A 21,542-nucleotide genomic window follows, 5' to 3' on the forward strand; every position below is an offset into this window, starting at 1 on the left:
GAGGCTGTCTAATCCTTCCCCAAGATGGACACACACGATCACTTCAGAGAGGACAGCATGTTAGAAGTCAGGTGCGCCCTCCTGGAAGGGCTTAAGGCAGGATTCTGACAGGGAGAGTCCCCAGAGGGGACAGCTAGCTGCTGGAAGCTGGGATTATCCAGGGATTATGGGGTCCCCTGAAGAGCGGGGCTCAAGTGAAGTCAAATGGTTTGAAAACCTACTGTATGCAGGACATCCTGACTTCTGCTTCGCTGGCATGACCAAAGCTAGAGCAGGAAAACTCCACAAAGGCCCTTTAAGCTGGTGGAAGAAAGTCCTAGGCACTGATTGGACATCCTTTGCTGGAAAAATGATTCACCCTTAGCAACCCAGGAGGCCCCAGGGAATCTACAGCCCACATCCCAGCAGACTCAATAAAACAGGTGTGAACTGGCCTTGGCTGTGCAGCCACTCTGAGCATCAGTTACTGAGCTGCTTCCAATCTAGTCGCGTCCCAGGAAAAGATTCAAGAAAAGGCTTTAAAATATGTTTCTTCTTATAAAATCAGCATCCTAATAACTTGGCTAAGCTGGTACACTTGGTGGCACTGAGGCACCCACCTGGCCTCTGGGGCCTGCAGACCAGCTGCAAAGGCCTCTGGGACATTTCTGGCTAAAGGTGAAGAGGCAGCAGTCTCAAAGTCACTGTCCCACCCCTACCCACCAAAGGTCACATGTTGGAAAAGTCCCATCTTGCCCACACTTTCTTGTAGAGCTCTATGTCCTAAAATTTCATAGGCTGGACCCAAGGGTGGGTGATGCTGTTGACGTGAAGGCCACTGATGGCGTTCAGGAAGAAGAGGAAGGAGGCCGTGAACTGGCTCCAGAACGTCAGGGTGAAGCCGATGAGCGTGACCTGGTTCCTGAGAAGGATCACGAAGATCAGGAGCCCCCCGAAAGAGAAGATGAAAGAGACAAGGAAGAGGATGGAGCCTATGGCCCACTTGCTCCGTGAGTGGAGGTCCTCACACACCTGGGACACCATGAGGAGCTCCAGGCCAAAAATGGCGACCACCACAGCCAAGGCAGCCAGGCTGCGGGCCAGGACCATACCCCAGGCCAGCCCGGGCACGTGAGCCTGACTCAGGTCTCGGAGGCAGCGAGACCCTGTTTGGTTGGAGGCTGTGCAGAAGTGCCACAACCCGAAGAGGCGATCCTCAGCCAGGAGCCAGTGGCCATCACAGATGGAGACAGAGGAGAGGACCACAGCCAGGGCGGCACATAAAATGATGAGGTTCCGGATGAAGGATTCAAAGAAGGATCGGCGGGGCCTCCTCTGGGCCAGCAGCTTCTGAGCCTGGAAGACACCACAGAGGCAGCATGTCAGGGTGGTCCCCCGCCACACCCCTCCAACCTCTTCAGGGAAGACCCTGCACACACCTTCCAGCTTCCCAGTTTCTTGCTTTGGTCTCCCAAGAAGACTGGAAAGCCTGCCTTCATCACAGCTTCCTCCTTTCACCCACCTTCTCTGGGGAACCCTTCTCCCAGCCTACCCGTTCCTCATCCATCCTCTATTCAAGATCTATAATAAGCAATGTCGGCCGGTCCAGTTATTCGTCAAGCAGGAAGAGTTCCCTGAACTTTATAATGAGTAAGAAATCCAAATTCTATTGACCGGCAAGTCCTTGTCCATTTCAGCTCAGAAAACCTGTCTGGCCTGGCTGAGGTGACCTTGAACTAGCAGCCAGCCTAGGTTTCTTTGTATGCAAAACAAGAGCACTTCCTGGAAGACTGTGAGGGTGGTAAAAGGCACTGGACGTTAGCATATCAACCAGAGGTGAAACAGTTTCCCTCTCCAGGTCTTCCCCAGTCCAAGCCCAGTTTTATCCTAACCGCCCCCCCCCCAGCTGCTTCTGCACGTTGTACATCCCGTCCAAGATCCAGGCTTGCTTGAGTGTTATTCCCTGGTTTTCCTCAGTCCTCAGTGACGTTTGCACTTTGCCTTTCAGTCTCGCTCAGCTGGTACCCGACACCCAGAACTTGCCAACCACTACTGTTCAAACAGCTTCTGGGTGGGGGAGTCCCTGAGGCTCTCCTCCAACCTCTGGTTTCAGCACCCTCTCCTCTCTCTTGCAAGCAGGACCCATCCAGGGAAGTGTCCCTTCTCACAGCCCTGGGATATCCCTCAGGCACCATTCCCAACCCCCAACCCAGAAACAAAAGAAATGCTCCTTAAGCAAAAAAGCAAAAGAAAACTTGCAACGGCCCACAAGCCATCCCAGGGCATTCTCCCTGGCACAGCGGCCCTCTTCCCCTGCCTAGGACAAGCCTAGAACTTTCTTCCTCAGACCTCACGGCCCCTCCTGAAAGGCTCTTCTCCGGGCTACCTCCTTGTCTTCATTCTTCAATATCACCTCCTCGGAGAGGTCCTTCCTGCTTACCCAACCCAAAATGGACCCCCTCCAGGCATTCTCAGGCACCCTGAGCATTTTCTTCCTGTTCTGACCACAAGTTACCCATTCCTGTCTGATTCATAGTTACGTATTGTCTATCTCGCTCAGAGACTGTGCTCTCTAAGAGGGCAGGGCCTCCCTTTGTTACTGCTGTGTCCCCGGCACCTGGCACTGTGCCATAAGACAAAGGAACAGTCAAGTTTGCAACCACTGTCACCTCCATCTGAAGTTCCCTTTAATCCAAGTCTCCTGCCCAGTCATAAATAACGGGGGTGTGTGTGTGTGTGTGTGTGTCTTTAAGCAGCTGGGTTACACCCCAGTTTGGGAGGTAAGCAAAACAGACAACTCATCCGTGACAATCACTTCTGGGAAACGAAAAGGGGACTTGGGGTGAACCCTGTACCATGTGCAGATGGAGGCTTCCAGAAGCAGGTCTGGGCCACACCTCGCAGTGAGGGACAGAGAGCAAAGCCGCGCTCCTGGGAGACTCCTGTGGCCAGAGCTCCGGCAGGAACCTCGGGCTGCATGCTAACTGGCCCAAGTGAGCAGAAGTGCCGCTAGTTTCAGCCCCAGGGATCCGGGAATAAGGATCCAGTTTGTGTTCAGCCCTTCTGCCTAAGTTAGGGTCCTCCTTTACTCTTAAACCAGTGAGACAGGTAAAGTAGGAAGCTCCACGGGTGGTACATGGAGGGAAATAGTCAGAGGTCAGGTGACCTGCCCAAGTTCATTCACCTAAATCACAATAAAGCCTGGTTCAGCTGCCCTGACATCTGTCTAATGTGCAGGAGGTGGGATGCCTGCAGCCAATAAACACGACTGGGGCTTTCCAGGCACAGTGCTCAATATTACCGATGAGGAAAGGCCTGGAGAGTTCAGAGGGATGCACGACAGCTCAGGACCAGCTGAGATCTCAGAGGCAACCAGGGGGTACTTTAGAGAGAACCCCCTGGGGAGTCTGGGCTGTGGTTCTCAAACTGTGCTCCAGAAGGGCTTCCAGGTGCTGAAGCAGGAGAGGAAGGGACCAGCTCCGGGCCCCTCACTTCAACCACAACGATGCCCCTCACCTGCTGGAGACACTGGGAATCTCAGTCTGTACTGGATTTCATTAGGAAAAAACAGCTCTACTGCTAAGAAACAAATCAAGGGAACTTTGAAACTTGTGTCTTCGCTTGGTTTCTTAACCTCTCTGGCCCTTGTTTTCTCATCTACGAAATGGAGTTAGTGACCCCTACAGGAAAACAGGAGCCATGAAGGCACCTGGTGAGATTCTAACACCCCTAGAGGCTGATAAGATTCTAGGAAGGGAGAACCCCAGGGAGGTGCAGGCAACAAGTCACAAGAACACAGCACTCAGAGACCTTTTGACCTTAGACATCACGCTGTTTGGAGGAAAGTCACATGCTGTCCTACCCCACCTGTTCTGGGCACATACTGGACTTTAAACTCGAGGCCCTCAGACATCACACTGGGATCAGAAAGAGAAGACAGCTGATACCAGGTCATCTCCCCCACCCACCCCAAAGTCGGGCATCATTTAAACTCCGACACCAATAAAAGTCCCAAGGATTAAATGAGATCATGTATATCAAGGTGGTTGGCACGTGAGCAGTCCCCAATTCGGGAGAGCCATTCCTAATATTACTAACAAAAATAAGGCACATTGGAATTTTTATTTCTCACCACTGAAACACAGTGTGGCTGCCAGCAAGTTTTCAGTGGTCCAGGGTCTGAAATCCCCCCTGGAGGGCAGTCTAGCTCTGCCCCTGACCTGCCAGCCTCCAGCTGTGACCTTGGGCAAGTCACTTTAATCTCTTAGGGCCTTGACACCCCCCCCCCGAAAAAATGCAAGCATTTGCCTTTTTCATCTGGAATCCTGAATGATTTCCAGTGGCCTGTAGAATAGTGTCACTTGAGCCCAGGCCACTGAGGCCAGTTCCAAGGTCTCATCTTCCTCGATAACCCAGGACCCCATCTGCTCCCTTCAGTACCTAAGTAGACACTTTGGGCTGCTCACTACTCATTCCCCACCTCCCCAACACCTCTGCCATATTTGCCAACCTCCCTCACTGCCCAAGTGGCCCAGGCCTGGGCCAGGCCCTCAGCAGCAGCTGCAGCTGGAAATTTCTTCAACAGCTTCCCAAAGACCCTTAGCCCGTCACCCTCAAGGCCTGGCCCACCCCTGCCTGCATGACCCCAGGGCACTGGTCAGGCAGCTACAGGAGCCAGCTAGCTTGCTTTTTTAGCTCTCTGACCTCTGGCAAGTTATTTACCCCCTCTAGATAACAGTACCTACCTTCTTTGGGTTGTGGTGGAGCTGAAATGAGTTATAAGCACCCCCAGGTGCTTAGAACAGTCCCAGGCAGGAAGTTAAGTGGTCCTAAGCATCAGCAATTATATTTATGCAAGCACAGCCCCCTCCCCGGCTGGCAGCATGTCGTCACCATCCCCTCCCTGCTTCGGCCTCCCCACACCACCAGTACAGCCCCAGGGTTTTACGTTATCTTCTCCTGCTCCCCTTGCTACCATTCTTCCTAGCCCGGCACAAAGCCCTCCCCAACCCGTTAATCCTTCCCAGTTTTTGCACCTCCTAATTTAGTATTTACTTCCCCATACCTCTCCTAATCCTTATTTGCAAGACTCTCTCCTCAACTGTTCCTTGAGTGGGAAGACCACACCCGGTCCTACCCTTCTCACCGCCTGTCCCCTTCTTCCCTGGGCCTGTCCCAGGAGGCTGCCTGGTCATGACTCCAGATTATGCCCCAGAACAAAGAGGCTTGCTGCATCCTGTCGTCCACCCCACCCCTGTGCCCTGGCCAAGAGGGGTTTGGGGAGGAAGGTGTGACATGTGGGTGAAGTTTCTCCTCCTAGGGAAAGGCAGAAAGGGCAGATGGGACTTGGAGCCAGTAAGTCCTGGTTTTGACTCTAGATTCTGTGGCTTGGCCGGCCGCCATGGACAGGTTCGTTCACCCTTGGAGCCTCAGTTACCTCATCTATAAAATGGGCGAAGCAGCGTCTACCTGGAGTCAGTGTTGTGGGGGTCAGAGCAACGAGCCTCTCCAACGGTCAAGGCCGGACAGGCGGAAGTCTGGAGGTGAGCTGATGCGATGCCTCTGCGTAAAGGAAGCTCGCCCGCAGCGCAGCGGTCCCGCCGGCCCCGGCTTCCCTTTGGAGAGCCTCAGGCCCGAGGAGAGGGGGTAGGAATAGGTAGGTTCTCATAAACACCCTGCATCCCTCTACGGAGAAACCCATTCTTTGCGACGAGGGCCCCTCCCCTCACCATAGCCTTTTCTACGAGGTGTCCGCCCGGCCCCAGCGAGTTCATCCCCCTTGCCTGCTCCCGAAACGCAGCTTGGGGCAGGGGAGAAGGTCTATCCAGCCCCTGTCCAAGGAAGTTCTAGCTTCCTCAAAGACGCATCCCCATGTTACATAAGGCAAGCCTCACGTTACGAGTAGAATTTGCCCACCCTCCACTCCAGACGTGTCTCCTTTTTCAAAAGGAAGGTCCCCTCTGGTGAGCCTAATGGATGGACATTGCGAACCCCAAAGCGAAGCAGTACAATCCTCCTCAAGAAGTCTGGGACCTCGAGTGCTTGCAGGGCCGCGAGGAGACCGCGCGTAGGGAAGAGCGTTGCGGGGCGGGCGCCCCGGGTGGCTTCCAGTCCACCCTCCCGGAACCCTGCGGGCCGGCCGCGGGGGCGGGCACGGCGGGGCACTCCCACTCCAGGCCGGCGGCTGGAACTCTGGATCCGTGCGAGCCCCTCCCCGCCACCTCACCCCCGCTCGGGGCTACCTGCACGGCAATGGCAGTCATGCTGCACCGGGGCTCGGCCGCGCGCTCCCGCCTGGCTCCCTGGCGCGGGTCGGCTGCGACCGCCGGCTCCGGGAGCGGGACCTCTCCTCGGGGGCGGAGCCGAGCGGCAGGGGGCGGGCGCAGAGGGAGGGGCGGGCGAAGCGGAGCAATTAACCCGGGGGCGGGCTGGTTTGGCCCGGCAGCCACCGCCCTCAGAGGCTTGGTTTACGCTGAATCAGCGGGGGCCGCCGAGAGGAGCCCCAGGGGAGGGGACGAGGAGGGGAGGTGCAGGATGGGTGGGAGGACCCTGTCTGAGAGGGGAGGGATTCCACCGGGTCCAAGTTGGGAAGATCGGGCCCCTGGGGTAGGGCTGACTCGGCTGACTTCGGGGCCCAGAGTCACTCCCTTCACCCCGAACTTCAGAGGACGACTTTGCCTGGGGCCCAGATTCCTCGAGGGCTGGGACGGCGCGGGTGGAAGGGAACAAGTGCCCGAGGACTCGGTTCCCGCCCCAGCTTGCCCTCTCAAGCGTCTGGAGGAGGCGGTAGCGTAGCGGACAGAGCAGGCATGCACCTGGGCTCGCCAGCCTTCACCAACTTGGGCTGTGTGATCTTGGGCTGCTTGTTTAACGTCTCTGAGCCACGGTATTTGTGACAGGCCGGGGTCTTACGAGGCCTTCGGTGAGTGTGAACGCAGGAGAACCTTCTAGGGCAATCTTTCCTGCCTCAGTGCCCCACCCCCTCCACACATACAGACACACAAAAGGAGATGTACAAACCTGCTGGTCTCCTCAGGGACCATCAAAAGGGCAGATAGGACAAAACAAAAGTCATTAATCTTCCTCAACTTTTGACAGGGCCTGAGTTCTCCAGAAGGCAGCGCATAAAGTCCCCACCCCTAAAAGGGTAAATTCCAACTAAGACCCTCCTCCGAAGGATGTGTTGATAAAGAGGGAGGGCGTTTCTGTTTAAGGTAAAGCAAGATCTCCTTTCTGCTTAGCTAAATAGGGTAAGGTTGGCACATTCAGTCAGGCAGGCAGCTCCCTGCTGACTTTACCCAAAGACACTCAAAGCCATCTACTTTTCCCCCAAGAGCTATATGAGAAAGAGGGAGAGTCAGTTGTCTGCATTTCCCCCTTAGATGTTCATCCGATACTGTCACTGCCAGATCTCTCTGTACAATCCTTGAACCTAGTGCCCACCTTGTTCCTCCTGATTCCGTGTGTGGTCAGGCATGTGGTCAGGGATATGCTGCCTGTTTTGCTTTCTTGGTAAGAATAGAAAGTCTTGAATCAGTGGGATTTAGAGCAACATGTCTTGTCAGCAAGATCGCTGGAGAAGCAGAAATGACTTAGGAATAATAAGGAGGAAGTGACAGTCCAGTTCCTATCTTTTTATGATCGTAAGAAGCCGGAACACAGCCGGCATCTCGGTGGAGTTTGTGCTGAGGACCAGGCATCAACTGCGGTCCCGTGGGCTGGCCCTCTGCCTTGCGGGATCCCGGAGTCTCCCAGGTTCCTGCGTGGTGCCAGGGCTCTGGCAGAGCAGGCGTGGCAGCATTCATAGGGCTCTCTTAGTGCCCCTGCCCCCCCTGGTGAGATAAGGAGACAGATAGTTAACTCAGCAGGAGATGATTGTCAGGAGGGGCAGGGAGTTCCCGGTGCCAAGGAGGTGTGGGAGGGGCAGAGGTGGGGCATGACAGCATGGGACCCCTGGGGGGTTAAAACCAGAAACAGCCTGGGGGTGAGTGGTGGGACAGCACAGAATTCACCCTATTGCTTGACTTTGTCTCCTTTTTCTCCAGACATCATGACAGACTAGACACCTGTCCCTCCGCCACCCCTCCATCTAGCCCAGCCAGCGTTGGGGAAAGATGAATAGCACAAAGGGAGGAAGTGGCCCCCACTCACCCCTCTGACCACTCTTGTCTGATGAGAAAGCCCCAGAAGTCCTTCACAGAGAGTTCCAAGGCAAGGGCACAGGTACTATTAATGGACCCACAAGCACTAGTTGTACTACTGGTCAATCAACAAGCACTCTCCCACCCCTGGGCCTTTGTACTTGCTGCTTCCTCTGCCTGAAATGTACTTCTTCAAAATATTCACATCCAAGACTCACCACCTCACTCCTTTGAGGTCTCAGAGAAGCCTGCCAGGACCACCATATCTAAAACAACCCCCCTCTGTTTTCTTTTCCCTTCCCCTTTTAACACCAACACACACATCCTGTCTCCTTCCATAGTGTGAGTTCCAAAAGGCCAAGGACTTTGCCATGTTCATTGGTGTATCCCTGGTGCGTAGGACAGAGCCAGGCACATAGCAGATGCTCAATAAATATTCATTGATTATATGAGTGAGTTAATTGTATAACTACTATGTGCCCTACTGTCCTGGCTAATGAGAGACAAAGAGAGAGTCAAAGACTCTGTCAGGGGTACTACACTTGCGTTTTAGGGTCAAAATCTGCCCCCTCATTATTTCAGCTCCTTCCCTGGCCTCTCTGATTCAGGCCCACATCCTCCATCTCTCTGTTCCCTCACACCCCAGGTCCAGTCCATCCTCTTCTCTCCCCAACTCTAGGCCCAATCATCTCTAAAGTGGACGCCTGTTTAACAGCCTCCTGCTTGGCCTCCCTGCCTCCACTAGCAACCTCCTCTGTCCCTTCATGCAGCCTCCCACTCCCTCTTTCCCAAGGCCCATGAGGCTGGAGTTATCTGCCCCCCACCCACCCCTCATCTCCAGCCACTCAGAAACTCACACCCTCAACTTCAGCTACACGTGGCCACTTGCGCCCTGGGAGGGAAGCTCCATCCAGTCTCTGGGCTTTTGTGTTCACAGTTCTCTCTGTGTGATGGGCCTTGCCTGGGTGTCTGCTGGGCAGGCGGTCCCCTCTTCAAGGGTCTTCCTTGCCTTCCGCAGCCAGAGTCACACCCCCACACACTTGCCCCTATTGCTTTGTATTTTCTTGATCGTTAGCTGAATCTCTCTGTTTGTCTGTTTCCCTCTAAAATACTGCAGGCAACCTGAAAGCTGGGACTAGCTCTCTTTCACTCCTACATGTCTAGTCCCAAGAGCAGAGATTGGTTGATGTGGCTTTCTAAATGATGCAGCAGGCAGGCCCCAGGTGCATTCTGGGCAAATCATTTCCCTTCGGTGAGCCTTGGTTTTCTGTCAAATAGGAAACACATCCCTCTTGGTGTTGCGAGGGTCACGTGGGGTAGTGGGTATGGGAGTGCCCAGCAGACCACCAGGCATGGGGTGTGCTATGACCCCTGACCCCTGGGAAACTTAGATGGGACAGGAGGCTCCACTCTGCCATTAGGGAGAACCCTGCCCTGGAATTGTCTCCTTTGTGAAGCTGGGGTTGGGGGTGCGGGATCCTGGTCTCTGAGGCCAGGTGGGGCAGACACACTGAGACCCAGAGGCAAACAAAGTAGAAGCTGCCTTGTTTACTAGGCAGTTTTAAAGCTGATGACTAACTCTCCCTGCTAGGAGCATGGACTTCTGACCTCTCCAACTCCAGGTTTCTACACCAGCCCAGTTACCTCTCCCCATCCCCTTTCCATCCCCTCCTTACCTTCTCCCCGTCACCCTGCCTTCATCCACTGGGTCTTCCTCTTTTCCCAGCCCCCTCCTCAAATTTTCCTGATTCCAGGCCAGTTCCATTCCTCTCCACAACAGACCTCCCCCTGCCCTTTGCCTCCTCTGCCTCAAGCTCCAGCCTTGCATTCCGGCCTCCTCCCAGGTGCCTGATTGCAACACAGACTTTGTTCCCGCATTCTAGTGTGGCTGGAGCCTAGGGGCTTCCCCAGCACGCCCTGCAGCTTTTTTCCCCAGGGCCTTCTCTCTGGGTGGGGCAGGCATCATGTGTGAAGTTTATGCTGCAGGTGTGGGTGTCGGCCTCAGAGAGCCCTGGGGCACCAGCTTCTGATGAAGGATGTGGTTGAAGGGATGAATCAATGAAGCAGGAACAAGGTACCTTTCCTGAAAGTCTCTGAGTATCAGAACTTACCCCTACGTTGTTTGAGGATGAGGAGTGATGGAGATGGGCTCTGAGGGTGGCCTTTCTGTAGGGTCTTCACTTTCTAAAGTCAAGTCCATCCTGGAGATGTGTGGATGCCCCTCCAGTGTACCAGGACCCACAGGTAGGTTTCCAGGCAGACCTTGAACCTGCACTGGAGAGACTTCTAGCACCTTCTTTGCAGGCTTGGACGCTGGACTTGTCAGCACACTCTGAGACACCCAGTCTCTAGGGGATGGTCCTTCCTAATCAGACACACCCAGGGCAATTGTATAGAGCAGACTGCCAGCCTGTCCCTTCCTAAAATGGGCCAGTGCTCTTCCCTAATCAGGCACCCCACCCGCTAGGATCACAGGGTCCAGGAAGCAAGATTAGGCACCAGGAATGGGTGGTGAGCACAGAATGGTGACAAGAGAAGTTAAATGGTTTAGACAGGACTTGCCTAACTCTAGGCAAGCCCAGGAAATACCCCATCACCCAGTCTATTAGATTTGATGTTTACCAGGAAAGCAGGCTGTCAGAGGATCCAGAGGAGTGATAAATGAAAGAGGTCTCTGGGGAATTCACTGGGGAGGAGGGTGGCCTCCCCAGGAGGCTGGGGGATGGGGGCGGTCTCCAGGCCTTGAGTCCACAGGGTCTGGTCATTTACCATGTTTAGTCTGTAGACATGTTTTGTTTTCCACAAAGTGTTTTTAATTTCTTTTATTTATTTTTTTGAGGTGGGGGTAATTAGGTTTATTCATTTATTTTTAGAAGAGGTACTGGGGATTGAATCCAGAACCTCATACATGCTAAGCATACACTCTACCACTTGAGCTATACTCTCCTCCCCAAAAGTTTTTAATTAAAAGGCAAAAATGTCGTCAATTCTGAAATTCGGAAGTTTCACATTGAATTCTGGATTTCTGATTTCTGTTGAAAACAAGACAGCTTGGAACCCTGAGGATCCCTTTTCTGCACAGAAACCATGGCCACTTTGGATGACTCTCTTTGGACAGTTGGTGCTCTGTGGACCCCACCCCGACCCCATCTTACCCCCAGCTCTCTTAACTCCTGTGTTGCCTGCTGGCCCTTATAGGACTTCAGTGTATACGCCCAGCTCTGTGTTGTGCTGGTAAATAACCTAGCCCTACTTCCAGGGTCTGTTTCCACCCTCCCATCACTGCTTTCCCTCCCCGGCTGGCCCCAGTTTTTGTTCCCCTTAACTCTGCCAGCTTGAGACCCGCCCCAGTCTCTCCAGCTCAGATTCAAGACCTTTCAGCTGCAGCCCTCACCCCAACAGCTATGATCTCTCACTTCCTGGGTCAGCTTCCGGAGAGAGAATCTCTTTAGTCCAGGAAAGCTAAGCTACTCGGTTTAAAGGGAAGCAGGTGGGCTGAGTGCTCTGACTCTGAGGCGAAGCATCCAACCCCGTCCAGAAGGGCAGGGTCACGAGGTATAAAACACAGCTTCCTGGGCAACAGAGACTATGGGTAAGAGAGGGCTGGCAATGAGGCAGGGGCTGCGCACCCAACGGAGAGCCCCTCCCTGAAGTCATGGTGGCCCCAGTCCTGAGCTCCCTCCCCCCAACCATGCAGGTGCCCGTGGTGGGTGGGGACATTGACCAGCCTTGCTTCTCAGACTCTTCCAAGCCGACCACCTCCTTTTCAGCTGATACTGCCCTGTCGGCGGTGAAGGGACCCTACCCCTTCTCTTGCAACTTTGCCCCTGATATTTTTTTCTCTCTGACCTTACGCACTGATATTTTTTAAAAAATGTTTTTTAGGGAAAGGAGGCGATTAGATTTATTTATTAAATAATTTATTCATTCATTTATTTATTATTATTTTTTAAATAGCGGTACTGGGGATTGAACCCAGGACCTCATGCATGCTAAGCACACACTCTACCACTGAGCTATACCCTCCCTCCTGATTTTTTAAGAATACATTTCAAGAATTCTAAATGCGTCATTCTCTAGCTCCTACATATTTTCTGTATATTTGAGTGATTCTCAAACTTTTCCAGTAAAAGACCCACCCCCCACCTTTTTATTTTGTCGGACCCTGGTTCAGAGCCCAGCCAGTCGTTCCTCTCACATCCTGGCACGTGGGCATCCTTGCATTCCAGATCCTCCTGGAGTTTTCTTTTCCTTTTTTCACTTCCCCAGTGGCACAGCCTCTAATGTGTTTGATGTGGATCCTTGACTATTGTGTATCCTTGTGTGTGTGTGTGTGTGTGTGTGGTTTTTGTTTTCGTAAATGGCATTGTGCTATAAATCGTCTTCTGTTTCCTACTTTTCTCACCGAATTGCATGATTTAAGGCCATCCCTGCTGATGTATATATAGATCTAATTCAGTGTTTTACAAATGATATGTTGGGTCCCCATAGAGGCTAGTGAAATCAGTTTGGTAGGGGCGTAATTGGCACTTATAAGAAATGAATACAATAGGAAACACTAGAGTGTCTCAAGTATAATTAGGGTAACGATTGTTTCGTGATTTTTAAAATAAAAAAAAATTTTGTTTGTTTTTGTTTTTCATTTTTTTTGTTTTTTCTCATGATTTTTCAATTTCAAAACTAGATAGGCAAATGGATAGATAGTGTGGTTGCAATGTAAAAAGTATTTCTTACCACGGGTACCAGTAAGAAGTCTGAATGGTCTAGTTCACTGCTTCTTACTGCTTGAGATTGTTTGGCTCTTCAGCCACGGTGTTTTATTTGCTCACCTTGGTGATGAACAGTAGGTTGCTTCAGAGTCTCCCTCCACCAGCCATGCCGATGAATTTCTTAATCGATGTTCTGTCGTGTGAGCAATTACCTTTATGCTGTGGAAGCCTCCCAGCGCACTCCAAGGAGATTGAGCCAGAAGTCACAAAATAGAAAGGCTCGTAGACCAAATGAGGATGTCTGAATCACACAGGTTATTAAATCACATAGAGAGAAGGCGGGGATGGGTGGGGGAGATGGAGCTGGGTCACACAAACACCCCCCCCCCCCCAGGATGCGGTGCAAGGGCGCTGGGAGGTATGCACCATGTGCATCCTGGTGTGCTCACCTGTCTTGTCTCTCTTACATTAGCCTTTTCCAGCGAAGGGGAGTTTTAAGGGCTAGAGCTGAGGTTTGAGCAAGGGGCCCAGCAGACAGACGGTGATCCTGGGCAAACACACACTCTGTTACAGTCAAAGGACTAGTAGGTCACGGCTGTAACTCACCAATTAGTCTGACCGACAGCTCTGGGCTTTCTGTGGCAGAATACCCCTAGGGCAGAGTGAGTGCCACCAATAAAGAGCTGCATGAAGATAGTGACCATTAGGGGCCTCCTGTCTACCTAGTGTTTTATAGTCTGTGCCTCATGGAAACTGAATGGGTCGGGAATAGCCAGCAACTTCTGGTCCTTCTCTCCCTTTTAACCTGTATTCACGTAGTAAGTTCTCTCCATCTGTCTGATATGTCTTAGCTATACTTAACACACCTCGAGCTTCATCCTTCCCATTAATCTGACAGACCTGACCGTTCTCCAACAGCCTAGCCAATGCGCATGACCTGTCCCAGGGATGCTGACTCAGGAGGCCTGAGCACATACTCTTTAGATTTGTTCAATGTGCCTTTGCTCTGGAGAACGACTCCTCAGTGGACACCAGCACCCTCAGCAGCCTCACTTTCCATCTCCCGACATCCTTGCCAAATGTGATTTTATCCTCCTGCTAACATCTGCTATTTTCATGGGTATAAAACAGGACATTTTTATCACTTAAAAATATTTTCAGAGAGGGAGGGTATAGCTTAGTGGTAGAGAGCATGCCTAGCATGCACAAAGTCCTGGGTTCAATCCCCAGCACCTCCACTAGAAAAATAAATAAATAAAAACCTTCCCACCTCAAAAAAATTTAAAAACTTTTTTTCAGAATCCCACATGATAGCTTCTTTTTAAACAAATTTTAATTCTTTCTTTTTAAAGTGTAGTCGATTTACAATGTTAGTTTCAGGTGTACAACGAAGCAATTCAGTTATACATATACATATGTGTATATTTTTTTCAGATTCTTTTCCATTACAGCTCATTACAAGAAATGGAATCTAATTCCCTGTGCTATTCACTAGTAGGTCCTTGTTGTTTATCCACTTTATATATAGTAATGTGTACCTATTGATCCCCAACTCCTAATCTATTTTGCCCTCTTTCCCCTCTGGTAGCCACAGTTTGTTTTCTATGTCCATGAATGTATTTCTGGCTTGTAAATAAAATTTGTTTTGTTTGGTTTGGTTTTTAGATTCCACATATAAGAGACATCATATGATATTTATCTTTCTCTGACTTACTTCACTTAATATAATCATCTTTAGGTCCATCCATGTTGCTCCAAATGGCATTATTTCATTCCTTTTAAGGCCGAGTAATATTCCATTGTATATATATATGTATACACACACACATATATATCCAACTTCTTTATCCAGTCATTGTCGATGGACATTTAGGTTGTTTCCATGTCTTGGCTATTTTATATAGTGCTGCTGTGAACATTAAGGTGCAATGTGTCTTTTTGAATTATAGTTTTCTCTAGATATATGCCCAGGAGTGGGATTGCATGGTAAGTCTATTTTTAGTTTTTTAAGGAACCTCCATACCGTCCTCCATAGTGGCTGCACCAATTTACATCCCCACCAACAGTGTAGGAGGGTTCCCTTTTCTCTACACCCTCTCCAGCATTTATTATTTGTAGACTTTTTAATGATGGCCATTCTGACTGGTGTAAGGTGATACCTCATTGCAGTTCTGATTTGCATTTCTCTAATAATTAGCGATATTGAGCATCTTTTTTCATGTGCCTGTTGGCCATCTGGATGTCTTCTTTGGAGAAATGTCTGTTTAGGTCTTCTGCTCATTTTTTAATTGGGTTGCTTTTTTTTTTTATGTTAAAGTATATGAGGCCTTGCAGACACGGCCGCCACCCCGGAGCCTTCCACACTGCCCTGCCACGGTCAACCCCACCGTGTTCTTCGACTTTGCTGTAGACAGCGAGCCCTTGGGCCACATCTCCTTTTAGCTGTTTGCAGACAAGTTTCCAAAGACAGCAGAAAACTTTCATGCTCTGAGCACTGGAGAGAGACGGTTTGGTTATGAAGGCTCCTGCTTTCACAGAATAATTCCCGGATCTATGTGCCAGGGTGGTAACTTCACACACCATAACAGCACTGGCGGCAAGTCCATCTATGGGGAGAAATTTGATGATGAGAACTTCATCCTGAAGCATACGGGTCCTGGCATATTGTCCACGGCAAATGCTGACCCCAACACAAACGGTTCCCAGTTTTTCATCTGCACTGCCAAGACTGAGTGGTTGGATGGCAAGCATGTGGTCTTTGGCAAGGTGAAAAAGGGCATGAATGTTGTGGAAGCCATAGAGCGCTTTGGGTCCAAGAATGGCAAGCAAGAAGATCACCATTGCTGACTGTAGACAAATATAATAAATTTGACTTGGGTTTCATCTTAACCACCAGACCATTCCTTCTGTTAGCTCAGGAGAGCATCCCTTCGCCCCATCTGCTGGAAATATCCTATAATTGTGCTGTCACTGCAGTTCTTTGGGTTCCATATATTCCTTATCCCACTCCAAGTTTAGCTGGATTGCAAAGTTAAGTTTATGGTTATGAAATAAAGACTAAACAAACAAAAAAGGCATACAAGCTGTTTGTATATTTCGGAAATTAGTCCCTTGTTGGTCACTTCATTTGCAAACATTTTCTCCCATTCCATAGGTTGTCTCTTTGTTTTGTTGGTGGTATCCTTAGCTGTGCAAAAGCTTTTAAGTTTACTTAAGTCCCATTTGTTTATTTTTGCTTTTATTTCCATTACTCTAGGAGCTGGTTTGAAAAAAAAAAATTGCTGCGATTTATATCCAAGAGTGATCTGCCTATATTTTCCTGTAGAAGTTTTATAGTATCTGGTCTTACATTTAGATCTTTAATGCATCTAGAGTTTATTTTTGTATATGGTGTTAAAGAATGTTCTAATTTCATTTTTTTACAGATGGCTGTCCAATTTTCCCAGCACCACTTATTGAGGACATTGTCTTTTCTCCATTATATATTCTTGCCTCCTTTGTTGTGGATTAATTAACTATAAGTGTGTAGGTTTATTTCTGGATTTTCTGTCATGTTCCATTGATTTATGTGTCTGTTTTTGTGCCAGTACCATACTGTTTTGATTACTGTAGCTTTGTAGTATAGTCTGAAGTCAGGGAACATGCTTCCCTAAGCTCCATTCTTTTTTTCTCAAGATTTTTTTGGCTATTTGTTGTCTTCTGTGTTTCTATACAAATTTTAACATTTTTTTGTTCCAGTTCTGTGAAAAATGTCATCGGTAGCTTGATATGGATTGCATTGAATCTGTATATTGCCTTGTGTAGTATGGCCATTTTAACAATATTGATTCTTCCAATCCAAGGACATAGTGTATCTTTCTATCTGTGTCGTCTTCAATTTCTATCATCAGTGTCTTAAAGTTTTCCAAGTATAAGTCCTTTGCCTCCTTGGGTAGGTTTATTCCTAGGTGTTTTATTCTTTTTGACGCAATGGTGAATGGGATTGTTTTCTTTCTTTCTTTCTTTCTTTCTTTCTTTCTTTCTTTCTTTCTTTCTTTCTTTCTTTCTTTCTTTCTTTCTTTCTTTCTTTTTCTTTCTTTCTTTCTTTTTTTTTGTATTTCATTGTTAGCATACAGAAATGCAACTGATTTCTATATATTAATTATGTAACCTGCAACTTTACCGAATTCAGTGATGAGCTCTAGTACTGTCTTTAGGATTTTCTATGTATGGTATCATATCATCTGCAAACAGTGACAGTTTTCCTTTTTTTTTTTTCCAGTTTGGATTTCTTTTATTTCTTTTTCTTCTCTGATTGCTGCAGTTTGGATTTCCAAAACTATGTTGAATAAAAGTGGCAGGAGTGGGCATCCTTGTCTTGTTCCTGATCTTAGAGGAAATGCTTTCAGCTTTTCACCATTGAGTATGACATCAGCTGTGGGTTTGTCATATATGGGCTTTATTAGGTTGAGGTATGTTCCTTCTATGCCCACGTTCTGGAGAGTTTTTATCATAAGTAGGTGTTGAATTTTATCAAAAGCTTTTTCTGCATCTATTGAGATGCCACATGATAGCTTCTTGATAAGAGAAATATGTTTGTATGTGGATTCCTAGACTCCTTGCAAAATGCTCCTCTAATTCTACCTCCCATACACTGGGAACCACTAAGTGATTAACTCTGATTATCAAAGAAGTCATTGTTCTCCATCTTTTTCTGTCTGAAGACCCACTAATGTGTTCTGCAGGGTTGGTGGGGTGACAAGAACACAGTGGGGGCTGAAAGGGGCCCCAAACTCCAGCTTCTAAGTTCTAAGTGTAATTTATGATAGAAGTGTATTTATACATCAACATGTTTATTTGTAGGTATAAAGAGGGTTTCCTTACCGCAGATGCAGAGTGTTCCAAACTTTCTTTTTCCCAGACTTTCTTTTGGAAATTTCTCTCTTCCTTTCCTTTCTTCTTTTCCTTCCTTCCTTTCCTTTCCTTCATTTCTTTCTTTCCTTCTTTCTTTCCTTGTTTTCTTTCTTTCTTTCTTTTCTTTCCTTCTTTCCTTCTCTCTTCCTTCCTTCCTTTCTCCCTCTCTCCCTCTCTCTCTCTTTCTCTCTCTCTTTCTTTCTTGTTTCCAAATGGTTATTTTATCAGATTGTTTGAAGGCAGTTTGTTGCTTTGACTTGGATGTGCCTCTGGTCAGTAATACTTGGTGGCAGGGAAAACAGGCGTGGGCCACTAAAGCTGTTTCATGGCCCCAGGGCTGCCAGATTGAAGGAGTCAGCAGGAAAGACAAAGTTTTCCTTCATTTTCCCTGAGCACAGCCTCAGGTCTCAAACAGGTGAAGGGTTTCATGTTGCAGGGATACCGAATTTACGACTGTAAATTACACGTTACGTGGATTCCTCCCGTGCCTTCTCCCGGGGGATTAGGCTCTAGAGTCTCAGGGGATGAAGACTCACTCCACCATCCTGGTAGAGAGGGGCAGGCAGAGTTTTTCTTTGTGTCTGTTAATTTTCAGTTGTTTTCAGCTCAAAATAAGCCTTATGTCAAAGTGACATATCTTGGCATGGCATATTCTTTGGACCCTTCAAACTCTCTTGTCTTCAGTCCCCTCCCTGGAGCAACCTGGGAACCTGGACTCTTATCACCAGGAACTAGAAGTCACTTGTAAACACACATTGTCCCTAGACTATCTTATCTCCCATCTGTTCTCCTGGGAGCCCATGTATCTTTCCAAAAAGTTATTTGTCCACAAGTGCCCTTCTCTGTGTCTCCTCCCTCTTTAAATTGTACACAAGCCCAGCTACCTCTTTGAATCACGTTTTTTGGTGAACTCTTGTATATACATGATTAAAATCTGTCTTTTCTCTTGCTAATCTGTATTTTGTCGGTTTAATCACAAGCCCCCAATAATTTAGGTCAAGTAAACCTAAGAGGCTAGAGGAAAAGTTTTTCCTTTCTGACAATATCTTTTCATCTCTGTTCTTGTACTGAGACAGGACAGAAGGGGGAAGGGCACAGCCATTCAAGGAACGACAGCAATTAACACCAAAATGGAAGATTCAACTCCCAGTAGACCTTGACGATTCAGATGGCGGGAGATTTGACTTCTAGTAGATCTTGAGCATCATTATATGTTCATTGTAACATATTAGCATGGTGAGTAACATGCCCACAGGTGCCGTGACAGTCCCAAGGCTAACTATAAAAGGTCAAAGAGTGGGTGATGCCCCTTCCCAGGGCAGTTGGAATAGTCCTCCCACTTGTAGGTATGTGAAGCTACTGAGCCCATAAAAACTGGCAACACCGCGCCCCGTCACCTCTCTCGCTCCCTCCTCTTCAGAGACGGCCCCGCACTCTGTCTATGGAGTGAGTATCTACTGAGCACCCAACTCCACACCTCGTGGCCTTTCTCTTGCCTTCTGAGACAGCCTGCACTCCGCCAATGGAGTATGTATCTCTCTAAATAAATCTACATTTACTCAACTGTGGCTCGCTCTTGAATTCTTTCCTGCATGAAGCCAATGACCCATACCTGGCGGGGCACGTCCCAGAGGCTCCACCGAGACCTGGGACACAGCCCTCCTCCTGCCTCACATCCATTTTTTCCTGCATCAGTACCAGTCTGCTTTCTGACTTCTTCACCCTAGACCAGTGGTCCCCAACCTTCGCTGCTCCATGCAACCATAGACGGAGGGTGGGGTTTAATGGTTGGAGCTGACAAGTTGCCAGCACTGTCCTGTTCTCTAGAATTGCTGGTGTTGGGGGGCACCCAACCAGGTACCTTTCCCAACATTCTCCAACTTCCCTTCTTTCATTGACCTGGAACTCAGCTGAGCATGAGGAACAAATTAACATTAAGTGATCAACTGACTTACCTAGAAGAAGTAAACTTTTGACTTGAAGATACTGGCTTAAAGAGATCTCTAATTCATAGACTGCCCAGCAGTGTAGAAAAGTAGAGGGAAATGACAGGTTTAGGCTGAGGCTAAGTCCTAAACCAGGATTGCCAACCCTACCTGAACACTAGAATCCCCTGGGGAGCTTCAAAAAAACAAAACAAAACAAAACAAAAACCCCAAGGCCAGCCCCCTCCTCCCCGTATCCCCCACCACCCACCCCAGACCAGACAACTCTGGGTCTCTCTGGGGTAGGGTGTGGGCATTTTCCAAAGCTCTCAGAGTCTGAGATTTGCAGATACTAACTACTACATGTAAAAAAGATAAAGAAGTTCCTACTGTATAGCACAGGGAACTATATTCAATGTTTGAAAGCAACCTATAATGAAAAAGCATATGAAAATGAATATATGTATGTATATGTATGACTGAAACATTACGGCGTACACCAGAAATTGACAGATTGTATACTTCAATTAAAAAAAATGCAGGAAAAGAAAGATCCCCAGGTGACTTTTTTTTTATCGAAGTACAGTAAATGATGATGTGTCAATTTCTGGTGTACAGCACAATGTCCCAGTCATGCATATACATACATATATTAAGGTCCCCAGGTGACTTCGATGTGCAGCTGAAGTTGAAAATCTCTGTCCTAAAGGCTTTCTCCTTTCCTTAGTTTCTTGCCCTACCCTCTTCTCCTCTTCTGGATTCACAGAAGATATTTTGACCTTGGAGTTTTGTTTGTTTGCTTACAAAGCAAATCAGAGAGCAATGCACGTTCAGAAGTGGAGGGTGGGAAGTGTTGTAAGTCAGAGACGCCTCTACATATGTGTGCAGCGTGGGTCTGCACAGATCCATCTGTTCTCGCACCCATCGCGAGAGACAGGCGCTGCCTTGCTTACCTCTGTGTCATTTACTTGGCTAGTTCACGTCTCAAACACAAGTGAGAACCAAGAAATAAGCCCTTGGTATGCCTGAAACGAATATAAATTGTAAATCAACCATATTTCAATTAAAAAAAAAAAAACGAAAGAAGCCCCTCAAAAGTTCCCCTCGACAGCCAGAGTCTGTAGTCATTATTGTATTAACTTACTACACTGAAGGATGCTCCTATGACTCCAGGTCAATAGGAGAAGTTTGCTCGCTCTTGCTTAAGAAGACGGGAAGCCCACAAGACACTGAAAAGTTTCTGTCCATTACCGATGGAGTGTTGGTGCCTAAAGAGGCCAGCTGCATATATCTGCAAGACTTGATTTATGTGCAGTCAGATAATAGCTTATTCATGTATGGGTTTGTGTTGGAGGCATAATAATATATTTGTGGAATGCTTATTAGGTACTAGACACTGTGCCAAGCATGCTAGAATGTATTATTTCATTTATTCCTCACATCAGCCTTTTTAGGCAGTTACTACTACTAGCTACATTTTAGAGGGAGGAAACAGAAAGACAGAGAAGTTAAGCGATCGACCCAAGCACACACAGCAATGGTAGTTCGGGCAGGTTAAATCCAGGCCTTTCTGCAGGGTCAACACTCTGAACCCTGGCAGGACAGCCACACCCTGGACTCGCCTCTTGTATCCTAGGTGCTCTGTAAAGGCCTGTGTTTTGTAGCGTTTCACAGATCTACCGCAGGTATTTTCCAGAGACGTTGCAGAATTCCCAGCTGCTAAAATAGTGAGCAGAGAACCAGGAAATGTCTCTGGGGAAAATGTAAGTGGAGACTGGATCAGGCAGAAGAACTGTGGAATTGTGGCTCTCAGCCTGCCCGCGCCCTACTTCTGGGCAGGCTGGCTGAGCTGGGCAGTGCTGGAGACCAGGGAGGAATCATTCTGCCACTCTTCC

General features: G+C 48.6%; 2 protein-coding genes across 2 annotated transcripts; one reads left to right on the forward strand and one right to left on the reverse strand.

Annotated features, from left to right (window-relative positions):
- Nucleotides 1-38: 38 nt before the first annotated feature.
- Nucleotides 39-6,377, reverse strand: TMEM37 (transmembrane protein 37). Its single transcript, XM_032479303.1, has 2 exons — nucleotides 6,222-6,377; nucleotides 39-1,335 (listed from the first exon to the last, which is right to left on the reverse strand). Exons 1-2 carry the CDS (start codon nucleotides 6,240-6,242, stop codon nucleotides 763-765), a joined length of 594 nt encoding a protein of 197 aa, XP_032335194.1. The 5' UTR covers nucleotides 6,243-6,377; the 3' UTR covers nucleotides 39-762.
- Nucleotides 6,378-15,153: 8,776 nt separating this feature from the next.
- LOC102509461 (peptidyl-prolyl cis-trans isomerase A-like) lies at nucleotides 15,154-15,886 on the forward strand. Its single transcript, XM_032479304.1, has one exon. It carries the CDS (start codon nucleotides 15,383-15,385, stop codon nucleotides 15,674-15,676), a length of 294 nt encoding a protein of 97 aa, XP_032335195.1. The 5' UTR covers nucleotides 15,154-15,382; the 3' UTR covers nucleotides 15,677-15,886.
- The last annotated feature ends 5,656 nt before the right edge of the window (nucleotides 15,887-21,542 follow it).

The sequence above is a fragment of the Camelus ferus genome, chromosome 5 (assembly GCF_009834535.1).
Source record: "Camelus ferus isolate YT-003-E chromosome 5, BCGSAC_Cfer_1.0, whole genome shotgun sequence".
NCBI classification, from domain to species: domain Eukaryota; kingdom Metazoa; phylum Chordata; class Mammalia; order Artiodactyla; family Camelidae; genus Camelus; species Camelus ferus.